This window comes from Podarcis muralis, chromosome 7, assembly GCF_964188315.1.
Source record: "Podarcis muralis chromosome 7, rPodMur119.hap1.1, whole genome shotgun sequence".
Lineage (NCBI taxonomy): Eukaryota > Metazoa > Chordata > Lepidosauria > Squamata > Lacertidae > Podarcis > Podarcis muralis.
The window spans coordinates 7,596,897-7,618,282 of record NC_135661.1 but is presented as its reverse complement, the minus strand read 5'-3'; the positions used below and the strand labels follow the sequence as shown (position 1 = coordinate 7,618,282).

General features: G+C 42.4%; 1 protein-coding gene across 8 annotated transcripts in view; it reads right to left on the bottom strand.

Annotated features, from left to right (window-relative positions):
* The window catches only part of SPEN (spen family transcriptional repressor), a 67,740-nt gene that overhangs the window by 43,566 nt on the left and 2,788 nt on the right, over positions 1-21,386 (bottom strand). For 6 of the 8 annotated variants that reach the window (XM_077931139.1, XM_077931140.1, XM_077931143.1 and 3 more), the window contains exons 2-3: positions 6,384-6,704; positions 2,744-3,220 (exon numbers count right to left, since the gene is read on the bottom strand). In XM_077931139.1, the coding sequence (XP_077787265.1) occupies positions 2,744-3,220; positions 6,384-6,704 (798 nt within the window). Of the gene's footprint in view, positions 1-2,743; positions 3,221-5,065; positions 6,364-6,383; positions 6,705-21,386 lie in introns of those variants that run through there. The other 2 variants (XM_077931145.1, XM_077931144.1) reach the window with 2 other exon arrangements.

The following is a 21,386-nucleotide window of genomic DNA, read 5'->3' as shown; positions in this document are numbered from 1 at the left end:
CTAACACAATCCGCAGTTTACAACCCTGCAACCGAAGCTAGCCAACAGGCGTTTAGTCATTCAGCTTCTGGCTTAAGAAAGTTCTCTTTGTCCTAAAAGAAATACATAAAAATATCATAACAACGTAATATGTAAAAATGAACGGGGCCATTTCTCTTGAAGAACTGTGTGTATGCATGGAGGGGTGGGGGCAGGGACATCCAATATTAAGAAACTAGTTATGTTCCTGAATGTTTGCACCATTAGCATGGGGATGACAGGCAACAGAAACAATTCAGATCTTTTATACAAGGCTAATCTCTCTCTCTCTCTCTCTCTCTCTCTCTCTCTCTCACACACACACACACACACACACGCGTCAGACCATACCGTTCCTGCTGAAGTTCTCCACTCAAATTGCTTCTCCAGGAGCAAAAGCAAATGGAAAATGGCCTTTGTTGAGCCTAAGTTCTGAAGCAGTTTTCCCCAATTGTCCCCATGAACAGGAAGCACCTAACCCACCCACACTCCACTAAATGCCATTTTAAGCAAGTGATTCATCCTTAGTTGGCAAATTCCTGAGCAGGAAAAAAAGGAGGGGGTGCCACAGGAGGGAATGGCCAGTATTATGTAATGCAATAAAGTTTGCCAAAGTCTACTTTCACTCCAGAAGAGGAGGCTAGTAAGCAAGAGACAGCAAACCAATCTCTCCAGCCAAGTCTCAGGAAGCCTGAATGTTAAGTCATGGTGGTTTTTCTAGCACCTTTCGCTACAGTAATTTTCATCTTCGTGTTTCAGGATACATGCAAGTAATCAATTTTTTTAAAAATCCATGACAAGGGCAAGTTTCAACAAAGAAGACAAATTCTTTCTAAAGTTCATCTGGTTTAACCAAAGAGTCACAGTCCATTAATCACAGCAACTACATTAGAAAACACAAGAATTAATTCAAGTGGAATTCTCGAAACACATTCTAGATAAAAAGAAGCTCTGTGGTCTCTACAGTAACATTACTTGAAAGCTGGGCTTCACCACAAGTATGTGAGTTTCACAAGCCCAATGTGAAATAATCACTGTTTGAAATTCCCCAGGCACTAGGCACGTTCCGCAACTGCTACGGGTCCATCTGACTGGCCCCTCCAGCTTTCTTAAGAAGGTGAGCAGAAGAACTTACAGTCTTTATTGCATTTATATCCCACCTTTGAGTACATGGTTCATCCTGCTCCTCAGTTAATCTACCTCACAGGGTCACTGGAGGGGTTAGGAGGCTGTGAGTGGCCCAAGACCACCCAGTGAGCTTCACGACTGAATAGGGGTTTGAACCCTGACCTCCCAGGTCCCAGTCAGACACTCTAACCAGTACACCACACTGGCTTCCTAGAGTACTTCTGCTATGGGGCAGCTATATAAATTAAGCAGGTAAATAAATATAGGGAATATTTCCCTTGAAACTTGCATTTGTTTTATTCTGGAATGTTTAATTTTCTTTTTTAATGTATTGTAAACTGCTTTGAGATTTTTTTTTCTTTGAAATATAAAGCAGTAAACAAATGAAATTAATAATAATAATAATAATAATAATAATAATAATTTCATTGCAAAAAAAAAATGGGGATTGTAACCTAGATTTAAGGTGCCATTTGGCAAATAGCTTATATATCTAATGCTGGAAATAATACATTCAACAACACCAATCAGTATTTCAGGCAAGTATGCCAGAGTCAAGTCTGCAAAAGCCTTGTACTAGTGGTCAAGCACTAACTAGAATAAGGAAGACAAAAATTAGTTTGATGAAACACTGAAAACACATTTCAGTTGGTGAGATTTTTATAGACACCAATAGAGGATAACATTGCAATGTTGGACCCTTCTTTTGCAAAGTCCTTTGCTGATTGGAGAAAATTAATTTTCAGAGCTACCAATTATTTACAAGCATCTATAGCACTTTTCCCAAGTACCTGTAATGAACATTTGGACATGGTTCACATAAAACACATAGGCAAATTATGGCTTTGCGAGGACAAGCAAGTGTGCCAGTACATACAAGTGTGCCTCACCCTGTCCCGTTCCACCCCCGTTCTGCCTTCTACCACGTCCAAAAGGACCCAAGCATCAGCGACTGTTCATCAGTTGGGCATGCCTAAAATGGCTGTCGCCTGTACACACATACAATTTGACTGGGAAGGAAGATACAGTCCTTTAAAACCAGTTTCACATGATACACATTCTATTCCAAAATTTCTCTCATTCTCCCACAGCTCTTCATTGAAAAATAAAAACAAAACAAAAAAATCCTTCTATCAAGCCCTCGCTAAGCTTGAACATTTTGCCACAGTAATCCATTCAGCTACAGCCACAATTTAAAACCAACACTCCATTCATCTCCCAGGCGTCATTACTAAGAGAAGGTTATTCCTTTAAACTAACAAAATTTGCTGGAAAAAACACGTGCAGGCAGGGGGTGGGAGAAGAGAAAGCAAGGGAGACAATGACTGATAACTGGCACTGGATTTTAAATAGAAGTGGGAAAGCCGTATGAAACCAATCATATTAACTTTGTTCCATGAGGCACCATATTTTGAAATGCAGTACATATAAATGTCAACAACCTCATTCTTAAGCAGGGGCTCAAATGCTGAAGGTACAGGGAATAGAGCAATAAGAAAAGGACACTGCAATATCCCATGGGTAATCCTTGGGAATTCATATCGGGGCCCAGGATGAAAACATGGCAGTAATAAATATGACAGGGGCGTTTACATACCTGTCACTGCTGGTACTGCTACTGCTGCTGATTGAATCACTGCTTGATGATCTGCTCCTAGAGCCGCTGCCACTAGGGGACCTAGTAGGTCTTGACGCTTGGCTCGCCAGCCTCTGAGGAGACTGGGTCCTAGACTGGGATGAATGTGGTGACCGGCTCCTGCTGTGCTGGTAATTCCGCTCTGGCCTCCGGCCTCGTACCTCCCGTGTGAGATCATCCCTGTAGATATCCCTGTGTACCACGCTGGGCAAAGTAAACTGCTCCCGGGCCCGAGGCTCGTAACGGGGGTCATGAGCATCGAAACGGCTCGGGCTGCGACTCCGAGAACTGTAATAGAGTCCATGTTGTAAAGTCCGCTCTCGAGGATCTCTATAGTAATCCTGATCATAATGTCTTGTCCGATCAAATCCTCCTGTCCCCCGTTCATGGTGTCCATAGGCACTATGTTCATAAGCACGCTCCCTGTTATCTGAAGCCCTGCATTTAGGAGGGGGAAAATATTTATGTCAATCAGAGATGGAGGAGAAGGTCCCAACATCATGCAAACATTTAGTGTGGCATTGGCGATCTTCACAAGTAATATTAATAATAAATGACTCTAAATGACTATAATGACTATAAAGCAAAACCAATGAGCTTGGTTCTTCCACACAACTCCTCAGTTACATCTAGGGACAGCACAGCTTGGCACTGATTCTGCTTCACTGAATAAACTGGGCTTTCATGACCAGAGTTCTGCATCACAGAACAAACTAATGATCTTCTGGGCCCTGAATGATTTTCATAGTTGTTGTTTTTTTTAAAAAAAAACCCCACCAATTTAAAATATAATTATTCTAGGAGCACAATGCTCTAGGATTCTAAATAATTACAACTATTCATATTTTTCATTGCATGGGTATGCTGAAGATCTTTTGCTAAATGTTTGGCTGGCCATGAAAGCCCCTGTGAAAAGCATGAGTCCGGAAAAGGCAAGTTACTGTTAGCATTTTAGTTGCTAAGATTCCTTGGATATAATGTCAAAACAGCGAATGCTCAATACATTGATCCTATTAATTATCCAAGAGGTAGGTACTTTTAAGTGCCACAGACAATGTGGAGACAAAGCCATGCCCACAAAAGGCGTTAAGTCCCCAAAGCAAGATTTACTGGTAAGCTGTGGGCATTTTTGTAAGCAGCTTTGAATCAAAGAAAAGTGGGGTATTAATATTTAAAGAATAAAGCTAATTGCCACAGTTTCTATACTCCACATAAATAATCAGCAATTTGCTCTACTATGTACTTCAGAGTTAATGAGAACACTGTGCCTGTGACTCAGTTCTATGGCCCAGAACACTGATGAGTATTTTCATAGGATAGTATTTCAAAACCGAAAGCAAAATGACCCAGAAGGCTTCCAATAGTTTAGTACTCTAATTTATTAAAAGTAAAAGGATGGCCAATCTTTAGCGGCATGGCTAATCAAGAAAAATAGTAATTCAACAGGAAATGTTTGTGGATTTAGTAATAAGCCAGAGCCTGAGTTAGTTGCAAAATTTAAAGCCCCGTTTTAGGAAGAAGGGTTTTAAGCCATCTCCCTTTGTTCCAACAGTCCTCTTTGAAAACCAATTCACAGCTACTTCAGTTCTAGGCACTCACTCCTCTCCCACCTCCACCCCCACAGTCCCTCCTCTTCTGCTGGGTCCCAGGACAGATCTTCTCAAAAGCTTGAACTCTCTTGTATTTTTCTTTTGTTTAGTCTTAAGAGTGGATTAGAATCTTCCTTGATTATAAATTTCTCTCTCTTCCTACACATGCATCTCAAGCACAGGGCTAGTAACCCCTGAGATGAAGGTGCTTGATGAATCTTAAAGGCTTTCTTTTCTCTGAATTCCTGCCTCTTGAGCAATTCAGAGTTGTCTTAACAGAAATGCAAAGCAAAATTCCAAAATGCACAATATACATTTCCAATTATTTGCAGCTACATGCAAATAAGGCAGCAAACTGTTTCCAAATGTGTGCACGTGTGTGTGCATGTGTGTCTTCTTCCTTAAAAGAAGAAAAACAAGCAGCACTTTGCACCCTATGGAACATTATGCCAGTGAGAGCTGGTGTAATAAAGGAACAGAAGCAATACTCCTAGAGGGTTACTGGTATAGTAAAAGAGCTCCTTATCCATTAGAAGGACACAGAAGACAGACAAAAGAACTAGCAGAGCTGAAAATCTAATGACTACAGCAGTGCTGATTATCTATTAGTACTAATTACTACTGGAGTTAGTGGAAAGAGGGATTGACTTGGGTTAGGAGAGGAGCTAATATACACAGGGCAGGACATACCAACCTTTTCCAAGTGTGGAAACACGACCTATATTCCCAATTAAATCTAGGGAGAGAATTGTGAACATAACTTCCCCAATTTTGGCCCCTCTTATAGGGGTAATCCACCTTCTTAATGGGCAAGGGTGTCAAAATGATATTTTAGATGAGCGAGCAAGAAAAAAAAATCTTAGTGACAAACAGGGAAAAAAATCCACTGGAAGCCAGTTGTCCCAGATTGACATGAGGACTCTGTAACCCCCAGACTTCATTCTTCAGGCAGCAAATCACGTCTAGGTATATCCAACAAAAGAGAGTGACTCCAGCTCTAAGTCTGAATCAAACAGTTGGTAGAAAATACACCAAGATATGAATAGATGAATGCCTCGCTGCTGGCTAGCAGACATCCTCTGTCCATCTTTGTAACCATCCAACAAAGTCAATTTTCTCTTTATGTATCCACAAGCTGATTATCAAGAGTGTCTTTAAAGCTAAAGTGCCTTTTAACTGTACAGTGACAAGTGTGCTCTTAACAAGACTAGATAGTAATCCACTCCCCTGGGCCACTGGGATCTTGGCTGTGTACCATCCCACAAATTCGAGGTAGTAGCCATTATTCCAGCACCTTAACAGATGGCCTGTAATTTCCAAGATTTAGCAGTGTCCATCTCCTTCACTTTTGCCAATACCATGAGGAACAGTAATCCCAAGATATACGGAAGTGGTGTAGATCCAAAAGTGGAAACATCAAAAGCTGCCTTCTGCTGTCTTCACCATACCACAATGTATTCCCATGGCTAGAGGTTGTTTGTAGAATCCAAGACGATGAATGCATAACTTTTAAAAAGCCTACTGGAAATTTTTGGAATCAATCCAATTCTATACATAAACTATGCACACCAGAAAAACCCTGAAAAAACTAGCCATGAAGCTTCTCCAGGACTCTGTAGGTTCTACATTCTGAAGGTACTCCATACTGGGTTTTGAGGCTTGCAGTAGCGAAATAGCTCCATTTGATAATAAGGATACATCCGAGTAAAGCCTTAACGTTATCCAAGAATGAGATTGTTCTAGAAGTTCTAGAAGAATAGCTCCATAATCGAGGATGACCATCGGAAGTCTTCCGTCTTAGGTCCAAGTATCCAACCAGCTGCAGGAAATATCCTCTACAGATCCACAAGATACCAGCCACTGGGGCGGGAATCACTTCCGTTTCCAAACCCAAAATAGGAAACGCAGATAAATCCCCAAATTTTAAATCCATCTGGGGGCCCTATACAGGAGTTTGTGTTTCTCACCACATCAAATACAAAATACCTGCCTAGTGAAACCTTGGAACTTACCCATCAAGTCTCCGCTCATAGCGTCCTTCCCGTGCATGAAGCGATGGTGGTGGGCCATACGTGGGCCCACCACCACCTCCTCTGAACCCAGAAACCTCTCTACTACGAGATGCTATGGAAACTGTATCATCCAATCCCCGAGCAGCGCTAGGAATGGTTCCCGGTTCATTATAATCCGTCCGAAGGTCTCTATCTCCCATTTTGTTGACAGAGTTGTGTGCCTTCTGGGCACTCTTGATGTCCACAAAATCCACAAAGGCTGCCACGCCACCTTCTGACCCCCTTTTGGGGAGAATTTTGACACTTTCAACACGTCCATATCTAGGGGAGAAAGAAAGAAAAATAATATGTATTAAAGGCTCACACAGACAGAACATGTTGTCAAACCACATTTTAGTTGGCTGAAATTTCCAGCACTGAGGCTGTGGTGCTAAGCATATTTATTTTGCAATCCATATGTGACTCCCCTCTATTTTATCTGTCCTTGTAAACAAAGGTTTCTGTTAGATTTGCTTATGATTTTATTGTGTATTTAGTGTCTGTCGATGTTAGGGATGATGTCGCAACCATTGGCTCACACAATAAAAGTTTGACTTGCATATTTATTTTGAATTTATTCCTGTTAAACTTTCATTGCAGTAACTGTGCTTCACATCATGGCTTTAGTCTGTTAGAAACAAAGTTTCAAACAAACTGCTTTTTTACTCAGCTGCTCCTATCCTTCCCATCGCACTTTGTAAGTAAGTAAGTAAGTAAGTAAGTAAGTAAGTAAGTTGGTAAACAAACAAACAAAGCTGTGATACAATATTCAGTTTTGAATACCCCTAAATATTTTTTTAAAAAATTATGCTTTATACTGAAGGAAAAAGTCTTTTACATAAAGGTATGCCACAGCTCCAATATGCTTCAGTTCAATCAGCCTTAAAAGTAACCAGATCAAAGGATTTATTGAATGTGTGTATTTCCAACTTGCTCACAGTTTAGTAATATTATTATTTGCAAGGCACTGCTATACAATTTTAAAAAATAGAACTAACAACCAAGTCCTGCCCATGGGCTTACTATCTAAACAATGCTGTAAATCGCAGCTTCAGCCAGGTTTGGAAGAATATTTGGGAATTCCTAGGAAAAACCAGATAAAACATTTCATATCCCTGGATATCAGCACCACAGTTTGCACACACCAGTCAACCAAGGAAGTTTCTGTGTTTTTTGCAACCCCAGTGAGCAGGGAATCTGTTTGACCACTAATTTACAAATGTGGGTTTGAAGCCAATACACAAGATAGTCCTATTGAAATCAACAGACATGTCTGCTTTGAGTATGACTAATTTGATACAGCCCCTGGAAATATTTTTAATGTTCCCAAACTGGATAGACAAGGTGGAAGTTCTGAAATAATCCAGTTTTAATAAATCCACCTGTAAAGACCCTTTAACTGAACTCCCAGCTCCTTTGAACAAAATAAGTTTTTCTGTAAGCATTACAGTTCCACAGGTGTTCTATAAATGCTCCTATTTAAAACAGAAAATAAACTAACCTGGAGAAAGATGACAAAACAGTGCTATCTCACTAGAGAAAGTGCAAGAACTACCAAGGTTGTCAGACAACCTTCATGTATCTTTAATTACCCTTTAATTATAGCCGAGGAAAAGAACCATCCAGCTTCTAATTTTGACACACCTGACTCCATTTTCAAGAGTCTAAATTAGAAGTTTTAGGCCCAACCAGCGAAAGAACAAGTCAAAATCCCAGAAACACAGTTACATGGACTAGCCACATGGCAAAAACAATGCGTCAGCAGCACAATTCCCTCAGTGTCATTCTCTCTCCAGGCTCATAGACACTAGCGAAATCCACAGATTCATCCATGTGTGAGAATTGGCACCACCAAAGAAGTTCCACAGGAAGGGAAACCTGCTGAATATTGCCAGGAAAGGCCCTACATCTCTGCCACAGGGAACAAGGGGGCCACTAATGCTCTTCAGTAGAAGCAGAAATCCCGCCACAGAATTTGAGGGTTATTACTTGCTTCAAGTTCTCCAATGCTAGCTGGTCTAAGACTCATGGGGTGTAGAAACCTCGTACAGTGCAAGGGGTAGTAGAGCACGTTCTGTTCAGATGACTCTTAAGTGTTTTCAAAAACAACTGATGGGGCGATGTAGGACTCCCAGCCTTGAAATCTCTGCTAGCTACACGAAGCTCACTGGCTGCATTGGAGAAATCAGCACAGCCAATCAAAGCGGGGGGGGGGGGGCACAGCTCCGTAGCAGAACACATACTTTGCATGTAGCAAGTCCCAGGCTCAATGCCTGGAGATTTCAGAAGCAGGTGACAGGAAAGGCCTCTGAATCCAAGAGCCCAAAGGGCCACAGCCAGTCAGAGAGCCTAATACTAGGCTAGATGGATAAATGGTCTGCGCTGGTTTAAGGAACTTTCCTATAATCAGAGGCACAGGCCAAATTTACAATATGTGTGGGAGGAAGGAAACCTATGCAGTCCAATTTCTCCATCTACGGTTTTAAAAACCAGGCACAGCTGGAGACACTATTGCCAGATTACTACCACAGAGATTGCCCTATTTTTTTCAGCCCTAACACAGATTGCACAATACTTGTTCACCCACACCTAAATCTCGGGGCTGTGTAACTATTTGGCACAGCATGTCTTCTCATGCAACAAGCCACTGGGATGCGTGTGGCAGCTGCTTTTCAAGGAGGAGAGAGTAAAAGTTACACATCCTCAGCAACATACACAACAACCCTCAAGACAAAGCAGCTGTGCGAGCAGGAAGGCTTTCAACGCTCTGTGCCCTAGCATCGCCTGCGCCTTTTTAATTGCACATACCTTTTAGTCACCCACCGTGAAGATTAATCTGCCTAGTGATCCAGCCCAGCCCCACCCATTGGCTACTCTCCAAACTGCTCCTGTGGTGGCAGTTCCCGCGGGGAGGGGAGCTGCATTGCTTCATGCTATCTGATCCAGAAGGGAGGGGAGGGAAAAGATCTGCAATGTTGCATCACGGGATCATTTACTGCAGCAGAACAATGCACGGCAAGGAGAAGAGAGGCTTTCTGAAGGGCTGCCGGAGGACAGGCAATGGAGGAAAGGGAGAGCATTTTCCACGGTGGCATTTGCAAGAGACACAACAAGGAAGGAGAAACAGCAGAGAAAAGCTTTTGTGAGGGTAACCTTCATTGGGAAAGAGATACAAAAAGGACAGGAGCCATCATGACCTTCACCATGCTGAAAAGAGCCCTTGTGAAAACGCTTCCTCCATCTCTCTTTACTTACTTCAGCCTTTCCAAGAAGCAAACAGATAAAAAACAGAGAAAGGGGGGAGAGGGGGGATTTGCTGCATGCTGGCTCTAAAGATCCCCATGAAAACAAAGCTCCTCTTGTTGCTCTTTTTTAGTAACCTTCCCCACCTTGCATAATTCATCTTAATCAATAAGTAACTCGCAGCATGTCAGACAAGCTGGTCTCATTGTATGGTTTGCTTTTCAGTGGCTTCTATGAAGCTCTTTCTCCAAGTAGAATCCTCTGGGGGCATGAAGCCCTTTTCTTAGTTCTCCAGAACAAGTGTCAGTTGATCTGTTCCTTTAAGGCACCTGAAGGCTCCAGAAGACAGGACAGCAAAACTGGGACTCAGGGCCCCTTGTCAATTACTCAACCACAAGGCCACGCTAAGCCAGTTTTTCTGGACTTAAACATGATGAGCACATTCACCTTAGACCAGGCTACGACAAAGAAGCCAACAGGGCAGCTGTGCTGCCCCCTCTCCTCTTTCTTCCTCCACAATGGATCCTGGGGCAGGTGGTTTTTTTCCAGGCTTAATTAAGTAGATTTCTTCATTGTCATCCTTAGGCTACGTGTCACCATGAGACAAGCCTCAGCTGAACTGGGGAAATGGGGAGACCTGAGGAAACTGTCTGCAATAATCCATCATCACACTCCATATCAACCTAAGTTAATGATGTGCATGTTAGCATTTTTGTTTGTTAACTATAATTAGTAAAACTGATTACAAAAGATTACGACACTGAGGACATTAAATCTGGGGAGGCAGAAATCTGCAAAGGCCACCAGAAAAAAATAGGACAGCTTAACAAAATATAAACGGAAAGAGCAAGAGCCAATGTGGGGCTGTTTTCCAAAAATAGGAATTTCATGGTAACAGGGATATGGTGACCGGAAGTTTAAAAGTCAATATTCCATCACTGAATCTGACTTAGTTAGTACTCATTCCAAAGACTAACACAATATCTAGATTTCACACATGCATTTTATACAGTCATTATTGGTCAATTTAGTCCTTTTTAAAGCATAGCTGTGAAAGAGAGCTTGTGGTTTGCAAAACTAGGTTCTCCCAAGCTACTGAAAGCAGAACTAAACTGCTGCTGCTTATTTGCTGGCAACAGATTCCAAGGGCTCAAGGCAGAAATTGGCTTAATTAACAACACTGATTAAGAGAAAACCATATTCACAACTACTGCAATGTGTGTTTAACCAAAAAAAAAAGTGTGCTAAATGTGGCGGTTGTGGGGGGAGATTCCAGAACCTGCCATTCACATTTTTACAAGTCACTCTTGTAAACAAACACCAGCTTTGCTCAAATTATCACGGAATTGGAGGAGGGTGCGTAGACACATGTACAGGTACTACAGGCTCTTGCTAAGCACTATAGGTGTGTTCAGATTGCTCATCTTTGTTCATGCAAACACAGCCCAACCAAGTGAGGTCAACAGCACTACTAACAATGTGAATGCATATATTCTATTCAATTAAAATCTCTATCTCCCCCCCACACACACACACACACTATCCCATGGGCACATAAGCTGGTTAGCAACACATGCATTTAAAAAAACAACAATGCCCAAACAAATTATAGGTATTGCAGACCTGGAACACCTACAGATACACTGATTTAATGGCATGCACAGAGCAGGGCAATAATCTTATGTTCCCTGTTACCATTTCCCATTAGTCTGCTTGTATATGTCTATAAAAATAGGTAAGGAAGTTGCAAGCTCTTTCCTCCATATTTACTGGAGTCCTAGTAATTATCTATGTTAATTTCAGGCAAGTACGGGCAGCTCCATACCATACATTTAAAGCACATGGCTTTCCCCAAGGAATACCAAGAACTGTAGTTTGTTAAGGGTACAAAGAACTGTAGGTCTGTATGGTGAAAACTACATGATTCTTTTGAGGAAGTCATGTGCTTGAAATGTATGTTGGATCTGTTTTAAATGTTTGGTGTGGATCTGCCCTAGCTCAAAAGAAAATTCTATATCACATAAAATTTACACAGTTAAGATGATAAATCCAGAGGAGTTAGGCATGCTGCAGATCTTCCAGGCAAAGAATAACAGTACCTACTTCTTCACTATAAGCTCCATCAAAACATCAAACACTTGTTTCATGTTACAGTTAGTTGCTAAGCAGTTGTTGTCACAGGCATGTAGCAAGCGGCTAGTTTTATCACACTGACCGCACTGCGATAAATGCTGAACATATAGCAAAAAAGCATTACTGTAAAGGAAATGGCGCTTGGCCATCCTCAGAACTGTTCTCCGGGACAGTGTGCATCCTTCTTTCAAAAACTATGCTTAAGTTCAATGCCCTCAACATCCAGGGCATGTTTGGTTAACCTAAAAGGGAGGTGTTGCCAAAAAAAAAAAAAAAAAAAAAAAAAAGGCCATTCCATATAGCTCTCCCCCTCTAGCCAGATTAAACACTTCACATTTTCCCTCACATCAAGGGATAACTAGCTGGAGGTGGCATGCCTTTTAAAAAACAAGAAAGCCCAGTTCCAAAGAAGTCTTCAGTGGCATTAAATTGAACTGGTTGCAGCTCTAAGCTGCCAGTGCATTTTGGCTTTCACCACAGACACATAAGGAGCACACAGCAGCTCTTCCTGGCATCCACAGATCTGGGTGGCCAGTGCCAGTTTTCAAGCTGCTGACAGAATTTCAGACTGTGCATCATTCCAGTCTGTCCTCAAAAGAATGGCAGATGACAGCTATTTTCAAATGCAGTATACAACCCACCCACCCTCAAGGATCATCAGTGCACCAGTTTGGGATTAAAACACACACACCCCACACCTCCGATGAAGCGAAAGAGCACAGGCATTTTTTTTTAAGGGGAGGGGAGACAGTGAAGGTGCAAGTATGCAAGACTGAGGTTTTTGATTAGTTTGCCAATGCATCAATTCAAAGTGGGGAAAATATTGGTTGGTTGGTTTATACAGCGCCTTTATCTTCCAATGATCTCATGGTTCTCTTCCTCTCTACTTCATTCTCACAGCAAACCTCTGAGGCAGGTCAGGCTAAGAGATGGTGAGTGGCCCACGGTCACTCAGTGAGCTTTATGGCTGGGTGGGGATTCAAATCCAGCTCTCCCAGGTCATAGGTGTGCAGTTCAAGCACCACAAGACTAAAGGCAAGGCATGAGCCTAGCAATCATTTTGACAAGAGACTTCCCACCATGGAGAACGAGAGTTCGTTTCTGAACATGTCATGGCACCAGTTGGGACTGCATAAGACTTGCACTGGTATAGGAAGAAGCACATGTGGGCACACAGAGTTCTACCTGAGTCTTCAAAGAAGTTGTAAGTTTTAGAAATACAGGCTGGGCCCCTGAACAATAAGGACTATGTTATGTCCTCCAATAGCTCTTGCAGCAGGCACAAATAGGTCAGAGTCCTGTGTTTTCCCATTGTAACATGAGGCTAAGGAGACTTACACAAACAGAAAAGAGGTGTTCTGAAAATCAAGAGGGAGGAGCAGGAACCATCAAATGCATCAGCCAAAAGACAGCCCAGCCATATCTACCTGAATGTAGCTCACAGTCAAGTTGATGTCACTCAAGTGTCCTAAAGGCCATCTTGGCACAGCCTCATCAGAGATGTCCTGTTCCCAAGTGAAGAGAATTCCCTAACATGGGGAAAGTTAGCCAAAAGGGAGATCACCCCACCTACTGGTTTTAGAGATTCTCTTTTGCTTTCCTTAAAAAATTGTGTTTCTTCAGACTGATGGCGAAACCAAAGACCGTTACCACTTGTGGGGCTGCACTTGCTCAAGGCTGCTGTCCACAGACCACAATGAAAGTCTCAGGGTACCACAACACATGTCAGAACAGCTTCTGTTGCTTTGGAAAATGTTTCACAAGTGAATCAACTTGCAACCTTATATGGTTGTATTGAACATTAGTCCTACTAAGAACAGACCCAAGGAAATTAATGGACATGACCAACTTACTAGGTTTAATTTTCAAATGTTTTGATACTCAGCACTTTTGCTTTTTTAAAAAAGTTTCCATTTCTACAAAATATAACATAGCTTGCCACCATTAAGGCAACATACTTCCTACATCTGTGGGTTGACAGAAGCAAGGCCCCCATGACCTCTGCACAGTGTTCAAAACTCCCATTGTTCTAGGCGCATTTTGTGACAGGGAATTTCATTAGGGCAAGCAGTTTCTGAGCTCTGGGTGCAGTAGTGTGCCTAAGATTTCAGATTAAAACTGCAGAATGGAAGGAAAGGAGGACCTTTTTCCTACCTTCCCACTTCCAGCTACTCTTTGAAGACTGGAGAAGAGCCCCTCTGAAGAATATTAGAGGGAAGGACTAAACCATGTGAAAAATGAACATAATATTTCATATCTCAGTTTCTAACACTGCCTCTGCATAGTTCTAACTCGGAGCTAGTACCATGGGAGCAATTATGCAGGAGTCAAATTGCAATGACTTCCCCATATAAGCCAAGAGATTGGTGGCAGCATGTCAAGACTAGTCCTGACCCAATACCAGACACTAAGTGCTGTCCTTGAATGGAAAACCAGATTTCCCACAAGCCAAGGCCCTTGGGGATCAGGCAGTGTCCTCCAGAATCAGTGTTGAGGCTCAATGGGGAAGGCGGGAGCCCCGCTCCCTGCATCTGCTGGCACCAAAAGGTCCAGTTCTGGGCCAGACTGACAACAGAGCATACTCTGTGGACCCAAAGTCCACAGAGCCTCATAAGTCAAGGGCATCCTTATGAGAAAGTAATCCCTGAAACTCCTTCACCACCAGTAACTGTGGTTAGGGTGTGGTCTAGGAGGTCTGAGTACACAAAGTCTGCCTCTTGAGCCTCCGAGTTGCAAGTAACTTCCCATACCACTGGTTCCTTGTTTACAAGCCTCATCTCCCCTCCTTGTTGTGCTGCACTTTGCCTGGACTCCCTGAGGTATTGACCTCGGACTGCTGGCTGGCATTGCCTCTGCATCATGCTTTGCACCTGAACTGATTCCAGGTGTCTGACCCCGGTTTGTTTGGACTGGACTGCACCTTCAACCTTGTTTTCCTTGGCGAGTGTTGCTGTAAGAGGCTTACAGCTCCTGGAACTGGGACCCAAGCTCACTGAAGAACAACACAGTAGGGTGGGGGGGTGGGGGAAGAGAATGACATAAATTCCTTGCATCAGATTATAAGCAACATATGATCATGTTAGTTTTCCATACCACTTTTTAAGAGCCAAGGCAATATATAGCAAAATATAAACCAACAACCATTAATAAAATAGGGTACCCAGCCTTTAATACACTAGGAGGGATGCCTTAATCTCAAGAACAACTCAATTTTACAAGTGTTGTTTTATTAATGTTTATTCTATGCATTTATTATTGCAACTCACCGTGGAGTCTTATGACAAAAGGGTGGAATATTAGTTTTTAAAATAAATTAAAGAAACCTTTCAAGAAGTGCTCTGGGAATGTGTGTGTATAAGTCAGTGGTATGGATGCAGCCCATGGGGCCTCCCTATCCAGCCCCCAGTGTCCCCTTTTCACCCCCACCACAATTAAGCTTGGAAAAAATCTGTCTAGTGGCTCAAACAGAATGTTTTTTCCAAGAGTACTTGTTGGGGTTTCTTCTGGGGGGAGGGATGGAGAACTGGGTAATCTTCATGGAGAATGCAGCTAAAGAAAGGTCAAGCCTCCCAGCTGTAATCTCCAGGAAGATCACATAACTGGGCTCCCATAAAGGCTCAAATGCTTTTCAAGCCTAACTGTTAAGCAGGGAGAGTGAATGTGGATGTTGCATGTCTGTGCTCAGTATCTCGACCTACTTTGGTCTTTGCCATGCCCACTATTGGCATTCCCCCCCCCCAAAAAAAAAAGGTTAACCAAGGAAGTATGCAACCTGAGGGGTTCCTCTCCATGCTAGGCAGGCGTATTATCTCTCATACACACTATCCAACAGGGATCTAAGTAAGACCGTCTACAAGTACTAGTCATGCTGGTTCCAGTTTCAGGATACAGTTTGATGCACCAAAACATGATGCAACACTAGCTTAACTAGAGGCCACAGTGGGACATACATGCACATATGCCATTAGTAATGACTAGCCTACACCACTGCCCTTCAGTATCTCGAGTAAACAGATACACAACCCTTTCTTTATCTATTCATTTGTAAGAATGAAGCCAACAGATCATTAATGCATGTAATTAGCAGTCAACTTAGTTCGTCAAGTTTAGTCACACTGAGTGAGAGTATGACCACCACTCCTCTCCCACGCCAAAAGCACAAAAATGTTTGCGGAATAAGAACATTTACTTCTATAGTTCAAAGACTTCAGGCTTTGCGACAAGGAACCCATGAGCCCATCTTGCAACACAAGTGACCTTTGTCTAAAGCTTTACTGCATACAACCAACCGCAACAGAGATATTATGAACTCAGCATCATATTTCTTGCCCCTGGAAGAATTTCAGCCTTCCTAGAAGTTTTACATCTGGCAGACAAGGAGATAGTTTACAGCTAGAGATTATAATGATTGCCTTCTCTCTCAGCTCATTTAATTACCTCCTTATCAGACATGTCCAGTTTCACAAAAGTCAGCTAAGATTCCTGGAGCTCACTTGGGTTAATTAGAAATTTGTAGAATACAAAAGGCTGAAATCCTAGCACAATTACTAGGAATCAAGTCCCATTTAATGCAGCGGGGCTTGCGTCTGCGTAATCAGTTTTGGGATCAGAATTCAAGGCTGACTTTGGGAAGGTTATGTGCTTCAGTGCGTACCTTTCTCAAATAGCCAAGCCACTTGCAAAACAGGGTGCAGATCACATTGCAGAATGTCAGACATGGTATCGCTTTTATGGTATCATGACTATTTAGAAGCAGGCTCTTCTAGAGCAAGAAACAAAGCAGCTATGTGGGAAGTTTAAGAAAAATACAGCCCATGAAGTTTCACCCGTTGACACAAACTTTCTAGAGGTTTGGCTGCTTTGTGGCTTTTTTGTGTTTTGAAATGTTATTTATAGAACACTGTCACAGAATGCAAAGAACTGCTCCCCAAAGGAAATTTCAAGGCTGCCCCCACTTTACGGGCATGAGGCTTGCTCAAGGCTATCCAAAATTCCACGGCTGAATCAGACGATGTGAGGCTGCCCCTCCTGTTCAAACACTCATTTCATGTCCAGTGGGCTGGCAGGAAGGAAGAATCCAAGGATTTCTCCGGGGAAACGCACCAGCAGCCTCAAGCTGTTTAACAAGCATGTAGTTCTGAGGAATCCTACACATCATGAAGTGGCAGAGAGCAGAACAGTTCTGTCAGCCATAGCATAGCAATGATCCCACAGCTACCTAGAACCTGGAGCACTCTGCTCCTCTTCCTCCAAAAGATAACAATGAGGGTGTGGGCAGAATTCAAAACACAATAGCATTAAGGCAGCAAACCAAACTTTGCCAATATCAATTGCAGTTATTCTCATGGGGATCTCTGTCCGTCTTCAGAAGGAAAGCCTACTTTCTCTGCTACATCCTTCCCAATGACTCATTCCCTCTCTGCACCAAATCCTCCTTTCTGTCAAGTCACTTGCAAAACAGGGTACGCAACACCACGCAGCTGCAAAATTTAAATGAAGGTGGTAGTTTACTTAGGGAGCCATGTACAAGATCCAGACCCAGCCTTCTCAATCCGTATGGCCTTGGAAGCATGTTTAGGCTTTCATTAGTCATGCAGAGGCAGATCAGTGAACAAAGAGACTAGACAGCTAGCATCCAGCTGTACATACTCCTGTCTGTGGGGGATGAAAATGCCAGAAGGCACGCAGCTTGTGCTGCTTATGTGCATTAGTGCAAAGGTAGACAACATGGTGCCCTCCAAATGTTGTGGACTCCAACTCCCATCAGCCCCCTCGCCCCCACCTCTGCCAGCACGTCATGGACAGCAACTGGAGGGCACCACATTGGTAGAAAGGAGGAGGAAACAGTATGCGACTTGAAGTCACCAAAAATAAAGAATGTACAGGAAAAGGCCTTAGGGAAAAACAGGTCTTAAAGGATACCAAACTGGTGTTTTTCTCCCACAATAAGACTCAGGGCCTAAAAAGGGTAAAATGAAATGGGAAACCTCAAATGTCACTTTTCATGCATCTTGTGAACATGAAGCAGCACAAGCTCTTGAGAAGCACTCATTATGTTTGTGACGCCCATCTTTAACAGACACCATTTTATTAATGGACTAAACACACACATTATCTTATGTACTTAAAACAGAAGTAGTTGAGAGCAAAGGTTCTTATTTTTCTCCTCAAGTTAATCATGGAGAAACGTGGACATTTGGCATTTGTGCAGAGGAAAAATGTTACTATATTTAGCCTCCTTCTCTTTGCAGGCTGCCATGCTTCTGTTTCAGCAGTGGGAAATTGCTTCAGTACTTCAATGACTGAAATGATTTGGATGCATTTACACTAGCGAAACACTTTCAGTTGCAACTAATCAACTCCTCAGGCCCTGAACAGAAACCATGAAAGGAAGGGGTACCTTAGCAGTTTCAGATGCCGTTTTAAATACGATGTATAATCTGTATGCACCACCTTAAAGAGACTTAAAAAAAAGAAAAAAAATCTGTATTTCCAGAATTACATATCACCTCCACCATACCTATCACATAGCCCCCTTACCAGCAGTCATGTACGTTCTTTGGGGCAATAGACCTGTTTTTTCCTTCTAAAACTCTGTAAAGTGCTGTGTACATAAAGGGCACTGTATGTATAAGAAGAATAAAATAGTATCTTTGACACAAACAAAACCTCAGGGCAGTTTTCAAAAAAAAAAAAAAAAAGGATCACAAGAACTGTCAAAATTACAGGCAAAACATTATTCGGATATTATTGTAACAGCCCCCAAATATACAAAAACACAAATTTACAAAAACTAATAAAAATGGTATGCATCCAAATTCATTTTACAGACTTCAGTTTACAACTTTATGACATTTTGCTTGGTCCTAATAAAGGCATTATGGAAAAGGAAGTTTACTGGAGACTTCCAAGCCTCTCTCCTCAATTCCCTTTATAAGGTTTTAGAGTTTAGGAGTCCCATTCGGAAACATTTTTTTTCCTCTTTAACGAGTCATTCCTAAATGTACTTTTTTTTGAGTACATTTTTTTTTTAGAACCCTGGAATGAACAACTTGAATGTGTTTTCTTCTGAAATGAGAATGTATCACCGGTACCAACTAGAATGACTACATTTCACAGTGGTGTGCTGCTAACCTTTTTTTTACCTTTTGCTGCTAACAGAGGCTAGTATTTGGCTATGCCTGCCATTTATGTCCGGCAATACATCAGGTAGTTTTTTTGCCTCTGCAGCTAAAGGATGATAATTACTGCTTGCTCAGACTCTGCATATTCTTTGTCCTATTTTCAGACTGGGGGGATGGGTGGGAACTTTGCACAGCCCAGCTAAATCCAAAAAGGCTCTTTTCCCTCTGAACTAAAAGAGGTCCTCTCCTGTAATTAAACCTTACTCATTCTATAGGCAACCACTATCAGCAGCCTGTCAAATATATATGCAAAACACAGCTATCCTCCAGCACACTGATCTGATCCTCAACTGGCAGGTCAGGACTCACTAGTGGGTCGTAGCCTGATCCAAGGTGGGTCATAAAAGGAGCACTACCATCATGCAAATTATGGTAAAAGGATAATAAATGGGTCCCCAGTTGCGTGTCTGGGTTAAAAGTGGGTCCTGGGCCTGAAAGGGTTGACAATACCTGCACAAGACAGCCAGGCAGTTATTGTGCAACTGGGCTCTGCCCTTCCCCCACACAAGCCAGGGACATACAAAGGAAGGGCTGCTCTATTGTCAGTGTACAGTACTCACAATGGCCTCCTCCTGCCAACCGAAACTCAATTCAACAGATATCTGATAGTGAAAGGATTCAGTAATCCAAGTAGCTAGAAGCAGATGGAAAACACTTTTGCATATTTGGCCATATCAATTCTGGAATGTGCACCTTAGTATTTACCAGCTCCCACCCACCCCCAATTCCAAATGCAACAGCCAAATAAATCTGATTCTGAAATCCAAGCACATACACACACTAAATTTCAAGACCTATATTTAAACTGATGGCACATTCAGAAAAATGAAAGAGCCACTTAATTCAGATCCTTCCATTTTTCTGAACCATCACTAAGCAACAGCACCATGGCAACTTTGTCCAGCATTAAAAATGCTCTGTGAAAACAGGGTGAAGACGACACTGAAAAGTCAGATTTAATTCTCACTGGAGGAATCCTTTGGCAATCTTGGTGCATAAACCCATCATGTCTTTTTTTTTAAATCACCACTCCAAAATCTAGTCTATCACTACCCTGCAACAAGCATTATTTTAAAAAAAACCCAGACAGGTCTAGTTGTACATATCATTTTAAGCTCTGATTATCTGTATTTCCAGTGTAAGGCATAATAAATAATAGGGCAACTGACCATTTCTTAATGGGAAATAAGGCAGCTGCTTCAGTTTTATGTAACAGCTACCAGGATCTGACTGGCTGGATTATGCCCCTCTTATATCTAGATTTTAATTCATTCAGATTAATTTCTTAATCCTTTGTCTGCCATTCTGTGTTTCATGCCACTTGGCACAAGGTTATTCTTACAGATTTGGCCCTTTACAAAACCTGGGAAGACCGTTTGCAAGGAGGGGATGTCCCTCGTGACCACAAATGCTGCAGCAGCAACTGCTCTTTTCTGCGAAATATTTTCCCTGTGCATGTTTTGGAGGAAGCTCCGCAGCTCAGGCAACTGTAACAAGGGAGCTGGAGAAATTCTCTCCTTACGCTGCTCTCCTAGCACTCCCCCACCTCCCTGTGTGCAGCCCGAGATCAGCTCTGTTCTTCCCTACATAAACTGGGCCGCCATTTTAGAAAGGCATTCACACCAGCCAAAGCACTGCACCAGTCACCACTTCAGAAAGGGAGTCCTTTCCCTGAACATTTCCTCCCTCCCAACCTATGGAAGATGAACAGGGGAGAAAGCAGGAAAATGTCTCTAGAAACAGGCAGCGCTGCTAATGAACAAGTCAAGCTACATGCTGCTGGGCACAGCAAATCCTGCAGCACACAGTTTGCCTGGATGTGTCTCTTCCTCTCTCAGCCACAGAAACCAACACTAAGAAACAAGCAACGCATAGGGAAACCAAACAGAAATAAAAGGAACCATTGTTCCCATGCATGTTGCATTTTGTATAGAGGAGCACTGTTAAAACCTTTCCCCTCCCTCACCCCCAACACAAAAACAAATGAAAAATTAATGACTGAAGAAAGAACAAATACCAGTTTATCGGACGTAACGCCACTGGTCTTCCTCCCCACACCCAAAACTGCAATACTGGGGAGGAGGGAGATAAATGATCTGCTTTAAAAGTTGCAAAATGAGTTAACTCTGACAAATTTGGAATATACCTAAAACACTGATGAACAAGCGAAGGCCAAGTAGCTAGAGAGCTTCCCTTTAATAAAGCAGGGCAGAGTTCTACTCTCCTTTCTCCCCCTGCTTCACCAGCCAAGCTTGTTCCCCATGAGGTAGCGACCAAGTCTATTTTTCCCATGGTGACTCATTAGGTTCACTCCATAATTTTCCTACTCTAAACATTAGCAAGAAAATTACAAGGAAATTTACAAGCCCTTTCAGAGTCTCAAACTGGAAACTATTTTAGCTGA